At 42.1% G+C, this 13878-nt stretch overlaps 1 protein-coding gene across 1 annotated transcript; it reads right to left on the bottom strand.

Annotated features, from left to right (window-relative positions):
• Nucleotides 1-10906: 10906 nt before the first annotated feature.
• Nucleotides 10907-13580, bottom strand: PDCL3 (phosducin like 3). Its single transcript, XM_007468349.1, has 3 exons — nt 13543-13580; nt 12933-13141; nt 10907-11049 (listed from the first exon to the last, which is right to left on the bottom strand). The coding sequence occupies exons 1-3, from the start codon at nt 13578-13580 to the stop codon at nt 10907-10909; spliced, it is 390 nt and encodes a 129-aa protein (XP_007468411.1).
• Nucleotides 13581-13878: the final 298 nt, after the last annotated feature.

The following is a 13878-nucleotide window of genomic DNA, read 5'->3' as shown; positions in this document are numbered from 1 at the left end:
ATGTAGGATCGCGGAAGAGGACAGGAATGGCCCGGATGCTACACAGCCCAGCACAGGGCCCTCTTTCCACGATGATGCCATTCCTGTAATTGAGAGGGTGCATCCATTAATTAAAAGGGCTGATGAATAGTCTGAGATCACACAATCAACTCTTATGCAGTAGAGACCTCAAATAGAGAAAAATCAAGGAAAAAAAAAACCCAGCATTTAATCCATGTGGAGGAGAGATGTCCTGGAAAGTGATAAATGAAACAGTGTGAGAACATAAAAGCCTCATATGCTTTTGACTGAGAATTTTACTCACTAGGACACCAAGAAAGTAAGGGGTAATCTAGAAAGAGATGTTATTTCCTAACATTCTAAGCAAAATTTAAAAGACCAGAGGGAAAAAATAGATTACACAGAAGGACTATGTAATGGTGGAAATAAAAAAGGAAAGAAAACTACATGAAGTTCCCCAAATAAGAATTTAAGATTCTTCGCAAATTGTACTGACAAACTTACTGTACGAGTTTCTGGGTCATATGAGGCCCAGTTTATAATCACAAGTACTAGGACCAAGCAATTCATCTCAAATGAGCGAATCCACCATGATGCCAAAGGCTCTGTGCTTTCAAACAACAGGTTGCTGCTGCTGGCAATGGCGACTACTATTATTACAGCCTCGACAACAATGAGACATCAGCAAAGTGTTCTAAACACTTTACAAATCTCAGTTCATTTGGTCCTCACAATAACCATCTGGGCTGGATCCTTTTTACAGATGAGAAAACTGAGGCACAGGGAGGTTAAACATGTTTTAATGGCACCATGAGAAGCCACTGTAGGTGCTGCAGGTAGTGATAAAGATGAAGCTATCTGCTCCACGAAGGTTGGTCCCTTGGATAATCTGGAGCCATACCAGGCTTCAGGGTGTAGTCCTCAGCCTGACATATTCAAGATTATCCTTTAAGTTAGAGCTACTCAAGTCTCAGGGATGGATTTGTACAAACCACTATAATCCAGCTTTAATTATAAACCAGAATACCCATTTACTAGAGGTTCCCGAACGTCCACTAGTTCACAGCTCAGTAAATTTTTCACTGTGCCCCTAAGCCAAAAAAAAACATGTACCAGTTTCTTTCATTAAGTAGTCAGGGCCAAACAACTTCAGAAGCACTCAGGTCCTAAAAACTTTCAGCTGTTTGAAAATATATATATATATATATAAGGAAATTGAAAGAAAAAAATAAGTTTACTATTTATTCATGGGATGTGAGTGCCTGTTGGGCACTGCACACTTTCCCCACCTTGGAGTTTGATACTCTGTCACCTTCACTTCCTGCCTCAGGTTGCATTTTGAGCTGTATCTGCTTTTAGCAAAGCAACTGCCAAAAACTCTGCTTAGGAAAGATACGACATCGTCAGAAGAGGGGAAGTGCAAGCTTATGTCAAAGCTGTGAACTCTCTGGAGGTAGCAGTTGCTGTCATGTTTGTTAAATGAGCAATACTACTGTGCCTCCCTTGACAACTTAGGATATCCCACCCCCATTAACCTGCTGCAGGAATCTGGGGTACCTCGGCACACAGTTTGGGAACTGCATTAATTGACAGTAAGAAATACAACTGCCAAGTGTACTGGACTTCACCCATTGTCTTCCCAGTAGCATTGGGAAACCAAAACAGAATGAGAAAACCTTTGGGACTCAAAGTCAGTAAGGGCTGGTAACAAGGGGCTGACAGATCTGTCCCAACTTTGATCTCGTTACTGTGGTTACAGTACTATAGACCAGTCCAGGCCAGTTTGCGTGCGTGTGTGTGTGTGTGTGTGTGTGTGTGTGTGTGTGTGTGTGTGTATTCATTACACTATTTGGGGATCTTCTCAAATCCAAGGGATAGAACAAACAGTTGTAAGTCTTTTTTACTGTTTTCTGTAACATTTTCAGAAAGGCAAAGGATGATCTGTGAGTCAGCTTTTCACTAACTACAACTTTTCATGAACTATACATGTATGTTGTGTAATTACTCTTGAAGTTTTTTAAAAATCACCATCTCAGAGAAAGTTACCTACAAAAAAAGAAGTACTGGTCTTTAATTTTTTTAAAAAATACTGTATTTGCTTTAACAGGTATACAAAGAATAGTAGCAGCATTTTTCCTATCAGGAAGCTGGTATTTTCAACATTTTAAAAGTCAGTGAACAGCTTCAGAGTTTATGATCTGCTTTCAAAATTAAAAGCTAGAATGGTCAAGTTCAAATAGGCTTCTTCATCCACTATAGGATATAACTAACTCATTTCATCAATTCTAAGCACCGTTCCCCCTCATTTTTGACGTTTCCGAGGTCCGGGTGCATCCTGCAGGGTCTGTTGGCCAGGCAGCTGCAGGGATCAAGTTGGCTTTGCTCGCCACCTTCTGGTAGAAGCGAGGAAGTGCCAGCATCAAATCTAGTAGCACAGGGCATCAGAGCTGGACTCCTAATGGAAGGACACTTTAGGATTAATTAACGGATTTATTCTGCTTCTGTTTTCCGTTTTATGTATGCACAAGAGTGATACGTGACAAAAATCTATGTTTGAATACGTCTAAGCGAGCTCTTTAAACATATAAAGTAGAATGAACTTCCAGGCAAGCTCAGACTGGCTTTGCACCACCAGCATCCCACCCCGTGTCTGTCTGTCCAGGTCCTTCTCCCAGGTCGACACCTGCCCGGCCCTTGTGTAGGCGCAGCCCAGAAGTGCACGGGAGTTTACCCCCCTGGGAGCAGGCTTCAAGCGGTGGGGGTCAGGACTGAGGGGTAAGTGACCCAGCCTCCCCTCTGTGGGTGGGCAACGCTGCACACTTCTCAGACGGCCCTAAGGGATGGACTCCCTACCGCCCGCAGCACTGACCACAGATTCTCACCCTTATGCTGGCCTTTCCCCCTTCCAGCCTCCCTCTCAGCTCCCTCACTCCTGCCTCCTGGACCCCCTCTCACTCTGCACCCAAGCCCTTGGCTCAGGCTCTACACTGGGGCAGATCCAAACTAAGACCTGTGCCCTTTAATCCTGGCACTTTATCACAGAAGAAAGTCAAGAACCAAGCACCACCTTTTTACACTAGTTACAATTTCCGATTTGATGTGATTCATGAACCACCGTATTTTTAAAAATCAACTTTGTTTTGTAGTACGGTGGTCAATTTACAGAAAAATTAACAAGATAGTAGAGAGAGTACCCACACATCCTGCACCCAATTCCTCTATTCTTACATCTTACATTAATTTGGCACATGTGTTAGTTAATGAATCGATATTGATACATGGCTATTGGCTAATAACGTCCATACTTCATAATTCTTTCATTCTTCTGTTTCAGAATCCCATCAGGACACCTCATTACATGAGATAGTCACGTCTCCTTAGGCACCTCTTGACAGGGGGGGTTCAGTTTTCTCAAAATTTCCCTTGTTTTTGGTAAACTTGACAGTTTTGAGGAGTTGTGATCAGCTGTTTTGTAGAATGTTCCTCAACTGGGATTTGTCAGATGTTTGTGCACGATTATGGGCTTGGGGGAGGAAGACCAAAGAGTTTACCTTGTATCATTTTCATCCCATCACATCCAGGGGCCAAACTAGCAACATGCCTTATCGCTGGTGACTTTGACCTTGGTCACCTGGCTGACAGAGCTTGCCAGCTTTCTGCACTGTAAAGCTACTCCTCTCTTTCCACACTGGTCACTTTGGAAGGAGGTCACCATGTGCAGCCCATGCTTGAGAAGTGGAATATCTTAAGTGTGAAGCATCCACATAAATTATTCAGAATTCTGTGCCAGAGATGGTCTCTTCTCCCCACTTGTTTATCTAATCTCATCATTTGTCTGTATGGACTCATGGATATTTACTTTACACTTTGGGCTGTTATCCAATATTTACTTTGTTGCTCAAACCATCCAGCCATTAGAAAACTCCTGCATCCCCGTGACTCATTGCTATCATTGTGATTTTTGCTTTTGTTTTGAGCACGTCTTTACTTTCTGGCACTACAAGATGATCCAGGCGAATCTCGTCTATTTCCGGCTCCAGTTTTATAATCAGCTACTTTTCTAAAGAGCTCTGGTTCCTTTTTTAGGGAATGGTTATTAGAAACCAATATCTGAATGGTAGGTGCGGTCTTTGCAACGGGGGTGTCGCTGCTTTTAAGCCCCTTCGACTGAAAGAGCAAGGAAATGTGTTTACTAACCTGTGTATATTACACTATCTCAATTTGTAACCACCGGGGTCTGCATGAGTTCATACTGATGGCTCCAACTCTAATCCATTACTCGTGGATCACTCTAGGCTCTTCCCCCAGCTTATCTGTATGTAACCTTACACTCTAACGGTGAGAAACCTGGCTCCCACCATCTGCCAGCCATTTATTTGTTTAAATCTAGAATATTACGGCAGTATCAGAATTGTTAATGCATACCAATGTGAGAAATTACTTTATGAGCTGCAGTATAGTCCTTATGCAGTTTCCTATGCAGTGCTTCATCTTACAGACTCCACTCATTTCCAAGGTTACTTAGGTCAGCACCATCCCCCCCAACCCCTTCCACGAGGTTGTTTCATACATTTATAATACAGTTAATTGTTTTGTCGGTCTGTGTTCCATCCATGTATCCCGATTCTCTAAGTGATTTTTTTTTTAATGTGCATACACTAAGATTCCATTTTTGTGCTGTAAAGTTCTATGGGTTTTGACAAATGCATATTGTCATACCTCCACTTTCACTGTATCATTCTGAATAGTTTCATTGTTCTAAAAATCCTATGTGCTTTACCTCTTCAACCCTCCCACCCTCCCCCTTGAGCCCCTGGAAACCACTGATCTTTTGAAGATCTCCACAGTTTTGCCTTCTCCAGAATGTCCTATAATTAGAATCATATAGTAGACAGTCTTTTCAGGCTGGCTTATTTTACGCAGCACCCGTGCTTTTTGTGGCTTGGTAGCTCATTTCTTTTGATCGCTGAATTACATTCCGTTGTATGAAATTACAATTTGTTTATACATTTATCTATTGACAGACACTTTGGTTGTTTGGGTTTTAGTCATTATGAACAAAGCTGCTATAAACATTTGTGTGCAGGTTTTTGTGCGGACATTAGTTGCCAGTACCTAGGAGCATGACTGCAGAATCATACGGTGAAAAGTATTAAGAGTATTATCCATTTATTGTGCTCGCTGTTTAGATTTATTTCTAGCATCTTATTTTCTATGGTTCTGCCTCTTCTGTTTCTTTTTATTCTTCAATCTAGTCTTTTATTGAATTAACTGAGCCCCGTCACACACACTATTTTAAAAGTTATATGCTTTTATTTTAGTTACTTGAATTTTTTAAACCGTATTTTTGCCAACCTCTTGAATACTTTTTAAGGGTCTAAGAACCCTTAAACTCCAATTAAGAGTTTAAAAACTCCAATTAAGTCCCCTTCAATTTGTGTGCTACTTTGTCCTATTTTTCACAGTTCTAGGTCATCTTAGTGTCATAAATAAGACATTATTTGTATTGTTTTGTAAAGTCAATGTTCAGATTTACCCATAAATTTTTTTGGTCGCTATGCTTTCTTGAATCTCAGAGCTTTCATCCTTGTCCTTCCGCACAAAGTAAATCCTCTAAATTTCCTTAGGGAGAGTCTTTTGATGATAAACGTACTTACTCTACGTCTGAAATGTCCATTTCACCCCCATTCCTAAAACAGAGCTTCACTGGGTATTAAGTCCTGGTTGATAGCTTCTGTTTTGTTGATGCGTCTTCTTAGCCCATAGATACTATTACAGTCTCCTGGCTTTCAGTGCCACTGCTGAGAAGGCAGTGCGCCATATAGTTACTGTGTCGCGTAGGTAATCTGACTTTCCTGACTGCACTCACAAATTTCTCTGATATTCTGCAGTTTCGCTGTATACATGAAGGTGTGGAGTTACTTCATTTAACTCACTTGAAATTTGTACACCTTTCTGAGGGTTGATGTCTTTCATCAGTTCTGGAAAATCTACCTTCATCCTTCCAAATATTACCTATTTCCAATGCCCTCCTTTTAAGATACTGAGAGATACACGTTGGGCCTTCTCAGCCTGTCCTCCACATCTCTTCACCTAACTCTTCCATTTCCACCCGCTTGTCTCTGCGTGCTACCTACGGGGTGGTGATTTGCCTCTACTCTCCAATTTACCAATTCATTCTTCCAGTGCTTACTTTTGTTTTTAAGATTTAATTTTTTTAAGATTTTTTTATATGGACCATTTTTTTAAGTCTTTATTGAATCTGTTACAATACTGCTTCTGTTTTGTTTTGGTTTCTGGCCCCGAGTCATGTGGGACCTTAGCGCCCGGACCAGGGATCGAACCCACACCCCCTGCATTGCAAGGCAAAGTCTTAACCAATGGACCACCAGGGAAGTCCCCCAATGCTTATTTTTATAAGGGACTTATATAAGCAACTCTTGTTCTTTACTCTTTCATTTATTTAAACATGTTAAATGTATTCTTATTTTTGGTCTTGAAAATTCCACTACCCTCAATCTTTGCAATCTATATGCACTCTTTTTCTGCTGGCTTTCATTCAAAAGTCAAGGCATCCTGCGATTTGGGGGTTTGTGATTTATGACTCTGAGCTCATGTCCCTGTGGAAAGCGTTTGAAGGCTAAATTAAAGCTGAGCTCTTCTCGTGTGGATATGCAGTTGCTTTGGTCCAGAGCCCAGGGGCATTACAACTTAAGACCTCCCTAAGAACTTCACAGGGAAAATGTTTAGATCACATGTACCATGAGAATTTACACCCACATGAGGGACGGCTTGTAACTGAATTCTTAGGGATGCTTGTGCTCTCCTTTCCAACCAGTGCTGGCTCGCCCCAAGACTGAAGGCAGTCCTTTGGGAGCCCAGCTGTTTGCAAGGGTATCTCCCTGAAGGCTCATCTCCTGCCACCTGTCCCCCACAATCCATCCTCACGGGAGCTCGGTGTCACCAAGAGTACGTGCCCCTGGGGGGTAAACAGGCTCGCCCATCTTTCCGCAGTTCTGCTTTCACTTTGTTTTTGGCCTCAGAGGATGAATTCCTTTCTTGACAGCTCAGTGGCACATTTAAGAACATTTTTTAAAAGTTCCAACCAACATTTTGAGTTACCATCAGGTGGGCTGTTCAGAGTATCTGGTCTTTCACAGGTGGAAATGGAAGTCCTGGTCTGGTTCATAAAGTTACTGAAGGGCAATGATGAGGAAGCAGAGGCAGGGAACAGACACTGCTCTGCTTCGCTGAGTAGTTTGAAAGCGGGGAGTAGAAAGCTTAGATCGGTTGTGGTTTTGACTGTTGAAGGGCAGGGGCCTTTAACGGGAGATGCATGAGCTGCTTCTAGGAGAGCCAAGATGGAGGTTACTTCTTTCCCAATAAGAGAAGTCCAAAGAAGGCAGTCAAGAGCTGGGTTACAGTGGCATCATAAATATCACCCTCTCTGCTCCGGCTCTGTAAGCACCCTACAGCCCAAGGAGGCTGCAATCACATCTACAATGTCGGTCCTTCTTAAGAAGCTTGCCCAGAACTCCCAGCCAACTTCTGCCCACCTCCCTCTGGCAACCCGGAGCTCCAAGGGAGGCTGGGAGTTTAATCCTTAGCTGGTCCCACTGTTGCTCGAAAAGAGCTGGGGAATCCTGGCGCTTGTTAGGCAACTAGCAGTCCCTGACACTGGACCCAAACACTTACTGCCTGAGGCCCCACATCAAGGGAGAGGCTGAGATAGACGATGACTTACTAGAACGAAGTCCTGAAGAATATGAAGGAGAATGGGGTCAAAAGTACAGAGGCGCTGCTGAGCCGTGGAGGGCAGACCCGTCCCGACTGCGCTCTGGACACAGAGGACACGAGGCTACTGCAGGGATGGGCGGTGAGACTGGCCCCAGGGAACTCCTGGTAGCACATGAGTGACAGTTCCCCCGTGGAGTCACCGAGCGGGGGCAGCCTGCAGAGTGCGGGAAGCCTGGACCGTTGGCTGTGTGAACGTAAACATCAATAACACCTGTCGAAAAGGCTGTGTTTATTTATGAGGAACAACTGGTTTCCAGAAACAGGACAAAACCACTTCCATAGGAACACACTTCTAAAGCAGGCGACACAGGGGACTTCCCTGGTGCTGCAGTGGTTAAGAATCCGCCTGCCAACACAAGGGACGTGGGTTCGAGCCCCGGTCCAGGAAGATCCCACATGCCGCGGTGCAACTAAGCCCACGCGCCACAACTACTGAGCCTGCGCTCTAGAGCCCACGCACCGCACTACTGAAGCCCGTGCGCCTAGAGCCCATGCTCCGCAACAAGAGAAGCCACCGCAATGGGAAGCCCACGCACCACAACGAAAAGTAGCCCTCACTCGCTGCCAACTAGAGAAAGGCCATGTGCAGCAATGAAGACCTAAGAAGGCCAAAAATAAATTAATCAATTAATTGAACAAAAAAAAAGTAGGCGATACAGTCAAAACACATTTGGCCTGTCACACTTGAAAAGCACTTTGGCAAAATCTGGGCTTGTTATATAAGAAAACAGAATTTAAAGCTGGAAGTAATAAATGATGAAAAACTGAGGCATTAGTGACAGACGACCCCCTTCTAAGCGGCCCTTTCGCATCTCTCATAAAGTGTCTTTTGCATCCAGGACGACTTCTCTGAGGCACTTCGGGAAGAAGATGCCCCAGAAAGCCGTTCTGTCTGCAACCTCAGCACAAGAGGGTGTAAATTCAGGTCTGCAATGAGGTAGGTGTACACAACCTAACCGTATCCTTTTTCTCCTCTACAAAATAAGGAAAATAAAGAAGGATCAACTGTATTTGATTATCATCAGCCTTCCGTATCTGCAGGTTCCGCATCTGCGGATTCAACCAACCATGGACTGAAAAGACTCTGAGGACTGGAGAGCGAGCTGCGAGGGGCCTGAACATCCGAGGATACCCCACGGGGCTTCTGGAACCAACACCCACCGATGCTGAGGGGCAAGGGTCTTATTCCATCTCACTTCTCCCGATTACTTACTATCACAACTTCCTGGAACCACTTCTTACCAATACTAGAAAGGATTTCCTAGCACCTGTTCCACAGCCTTCCCCATACACCTTTCCTGCCAACACCAGGAGACAGAATCTCAGGATCTTTCTTGCCGGTGTTCCCTGGTCGCTGTGTGTTTCTGCTGTGGAATGAGACAAACTCAATGCTTAAGAGCCAAGCTGTATCACCTCTAGCACATCACAAATGCTCCAAATGAAACAGAAAGAAGTTAATGGTAAGTAACACAGCGAAGTCTCCCAGAATTAACTAACCTGCAGAAGTCTGCACGACAGGTTCGAAATCACAATACTAATTCTAGGACAGACGTGCTGCTCTCTCCCCCTTTTTAAATCAAGTTCAGTCAGAACGACTGAACAGCTTCCTGGGGCCTGGGAGCCATGTGGCCAGACAGAGCTCATCAACCAAGTCCATGGACACCTGAGCTTTTGAGCGCAAACCAAGTGCCCGAGTCTGGCATGGAGGCAAGATTTCACAGGAACACAGATCAAAGTGGCACAGCACATGTTGAGAATCACACCCTGCATGGGCTCCGCAGTGGAATGAAGTCTGCTGCCCTGTCACGGTGGACGCAGGCCCCGACCACACTCAGGCACAGCTCTCTCCCCCAGGAGTTGTGTGCACCACAGCTCTCAGGCCAACTCAGCAGCCACGCTTGCACCACCGCACTTCACTCTGATGGCAGCTGACAACAGAAAAACTAACCCACGGGACCAGGAGACGAGTGACAGAACTGACCAAGCAGGTCAGTGCAGAACTGACCCGCAACTAAAATTTCATGAGAAACCCTTCAAGGAAGACTATGACATAGAGTGTGTTTTCATCAGCAGTGCTGGCTCTCACGTGTAGAGAAACAAAGTCACTAACACAGATCATTCGGACAGATCAAATGGGTCACAGCTGCTTGTTATTTTCCAAATTACGGCAAAAATAAAGGACAATAATCTGAAGGAACTTTGTGCCCTCTCTGATTCATACTTTTAAGATTCAAACCAGCACCGAGTACTATATCACTCAACACAAGCATTAGGGAATAACAGTTCCCCTAATTATTCTGTTAATGTCAATTTGACAAGAAGTGGTAAATGCTAAGAGGGTTCTGGTTCAGAAAACATCTTGCTATATTTTTTACTGACTGATTGAGATACACGTTATCTATTAATGTGTGTGCTTATATCTATTTCCAAAAAAGAATTTAAGGTGACCTTTTACAGTAACTGAGACTGACATCTCAACAGCCTGAGACAAAACATTACTTTAACCAGAAAAAATATTTCACCCCAAGTGGCAGTAAATTGGAATCTTTTAGTTACTGCTTTGATAAGGCAGTATTTGTTTCCCAAAAATTATTGCCTATTTCTTCTAAATAGGATAAATACTAAGACTTCTTCCTACCAATTATACCTTTATCTTATTTGAGTTAATAATCCTGTTGCTACCTCTATAAAAGAATAAAAACAAATAATAATATAAATGCAAAGCTTACCTTGCCATTTTCCACTGTATAATTTACTCACATTACTAAAAAAAAAAAAAACCCTCCATATTTCTTCTTTTATAGTTTTATGTGAACAAACAGTGAACAGCTTTACAGCTTACCTAAAATACAAGTGAGGAAAACATAGACACCTGCCATACTAATATCTGGCTTTTATTTTTTCCTTAAGGAAATATTATTAATTTAAAAAGAGAGTTCCAAGAAATTTAAAAGGATTCCCAGCAATGATTACTTCTGAGACCTATGAGATTTGAAACATAGTTATAAAAGGCTAAAACCAAACTATACATTCCTACTTGTTCCTTTTAAAAAAAATTCAGATGACGTGTCACATCAAGAAAGCTCATCAGGTTACCAGGGCCGCAGCCTTAGTCATCCTCGGAATCACTGTCCCTCCTGGGAGGGACGGAGCACAGCACAGATGAAAGCAGCACATCTTCCATGGGTTTCTTAGGGTTTTCCTCCAGGCTTGTCTTGATTGCTCCAGACTCAGACAATTTCCACTCCAACTCTACATGATAAAGAAAAAGCAAATCGCCTAAGACACAGTCTGCATGGGGCCCTCAAGCCACAGTGTTTTTCTAAGCAGAAACTACGATCATCAACATTTGATGACAATTTAATTTGAGGGCCATGTTTATAAGGTGCCTGGAAGAAAGGGAAAAATCAGACCCTTAAGAAGGAAAAAAACACCTGCAAACACTTTTCCAGAAGATGAGGTCAAATGGGATATTACATACATTTGAACCTCTATGATAACTAAAATAAAAAACAGAGACTAAGTCTATCTTCTAACAGCTAGTTTCTCAGCTTGCACAATTTCCCAGGAAAGAAATCAGCATGAAACATGTAAAGGAAATACGTTTCACAGTCCTGCTGGCACTCTAATCATTAAATCTAAATTTAGTTAACAAAAGGAAATTCTTAAACCTCATGTCCAATATCTCAACCTATTAGAGTCAAAGGCTCAATGTATGATGACATCCTAGGTCTGATACATTTGTTCCAAGTAATAATAATTTTTAAAAGTACCAGAAAATAAAGAATCAGTGACTAAAGGCTCAGCTCCTATATTTTATGCTCTTGTAATCAGTGAAACTGCACATGGGTGTGAGACCTTGTGAAGCACAATCAAGTGATATATTTTTCCACTGCAGAAAAGACCCCAGGCAGGACTGAGGGACAGTTGAGAAATTCTACTACAAATAGCCTGGTTAAAGTGATGCTCTACCAATTAGAAACTTCTGTTAAAATCTGAACACCGATTTTACTGAGTCATGTTAATTCAAAGTGCTCCACCAGTATTTTCAGCTCTAGGTACCGTGGTTCAGTGTGATAAAAATTCAACGAATTTCTTAAAAATGACTTTTTTTAAGATTTCTGATTCTTAAGAATATATTTAAATTCACACATATGTATAAATGAATGCATTTAATGTTACTGTTCATTTATATGCAATCATCATTATTTTATAAGTACGCTAATCCTCAAATGAAACTTTTCCTAGAAATAAAAACTATAATTATTATCGTATACCTATCTCTCTTCCCTCATGGTATGTGCAAAAAGAAAGAAGCAAACCCATGTTTAGTTTGAAACGCCATATGCCTCTGAACACTGGAATAATGCATAACTGATGTAACATATATGTGTGTCTATGTATGTATGTATATGTTTATACTTTTCCCAGTTGAATATCTTACATAAAGAGTTACATAAAGTAGAATATAAAGTCATATTTTAACACACATTTTTAAAGACTACTAACTAAAGCACAGCTGGACATATTATTTCACTAAACAGATAAAGAATTCGACTTATCAAGAAACCTGCAGGCCTCAGCTTCTCTCTCTCATGTTATGTGTGCATATGTATTTTAACACCTCCTGTGTAACAGGCAGAAAAAAAAACCATATCCTTCAGGAGTTAAGAGGGAGAATAAACTTTTAATTTAAAAGCTACTATTCAACTGAGAAAAAATTTCTATAGATTTATATATATGTACATTTGTACATATGTAGATACATATAAGCATGTGTCACTAATAATGTTCATGTGAATTAAACAAGAAATGAGTGATGGGATCTTGAGCTACCAGTAAAAACAAACATATTCAACTGTAGGGCCAAATAAAACACATCAGACATTAATATTAAATATTTTAAGGTCCATCGTGCCTTCTTTTAACTGCGAATTACTACAGTCCAGTTGTAACTGCCCCCAATGACTTGCCTAAGATGACAGATTCAACGTGCTTCTTCCCTTTTTACAATCACTCGCACGGGGGCAAAGGTGAATCTGATAAGTCATCCTAATGTGTGTCTAGGAAACAGGCACCCTCTCAACAGAAGCATCTCCTCCCATCTCCCACGTGCACCTCAAAGAGGCCCTTACCATCCATTGTCAGGTTCATGCCACCAAACGCCAGAGGTCCAATAAATTGAGCCTTGATATCACCTTCAAGGTACACAAATACTGTGGGCAGATTCCTATCAGGATAGTTGGGTATGCAGGTGGTTGAAATGGCTTTGATAAATTTGACATCAGGAAACTTCCTGGCAAGTCCACTAAAGTGCTGATTTATCAGGGCACAGAGGGGAATCCTATAAAAAGAGAAACAGAAGCCACCTGTGATTCTGCATTTGTACATAATAAATCTCAACTACCCTTCTGCCCTATATAAAACCTCATAATGACTTCACAAGTGATTCTGCTACTCCAGCCAAGGTGAACTAACATTTAGAAAAAACTTTCTAACATGCTTAGGCAAAGGGAGGAACTCAAAATCCAAAGCCCAACTTAATCTGACTGAAGAATAAGTTAGAAACACAGCTCCAATGGAAAAGGTAACCGTCTTGCTCTTCTATAGACGAGAGCATTCAAGGCTTAAAACGCGTGATTCAGAAAGCATTTCCTGCTTCAAAGAAACTCCCTACACAGCATTAGACTCCACAGGATGGGAATAAAATTGGAGGTGAGAAGCGCCGGGGGTCCACTGCCTCACTCGCCATGGACAATTCTCAAAAAGGTCACCCTCGCCATCGACGAGAGTGACTCATTACATGGAACTGTGAAATGCCCGAGCTCCTCCAGAGGGACGAGTGACTAAGGAATTCATTTACAATTAAAAAAAAAAAAAAGTCTCCTCTGCTACACTGTAACAAAGGCATTCCTATTAGTCACATATTAATTTGAAAGTCTTAAGATAAAAATTAGGCTATAAGGTTTGGGCAAATCAGCAACAAAAACACTAGTTAAAAAAACAAAAAACAGGGCTTCCCTGGTGGCGCAGTGGTTGAGAGTCCGCCTGCCGATGCAGGGGACACGGGGTCGTGCCCCG

Source organism: Lipotes vexillifer, unplaced genomic scaffold, assembly GCF_000442215.2.
Source record: "Lipotes vexillifer unplaced genomic scaffold, Lipotes_vexillifer_v1.1 scaffold177, whole genome shotgun sequence".
In the NCBI taxonomy this organism is placed as follows: domain Eukaryota; kingdom Metazoa; phylum Chordata; class Mammalia; order Artiodactyla; family Lipotidae; genus Lipotes; species Lipotes vexillifer.
The sequence above is the reverse complement of the archived record's forward strand: the minus strand, read 5'-3'. Positions and strand labels throughout refer to the sequence as shown.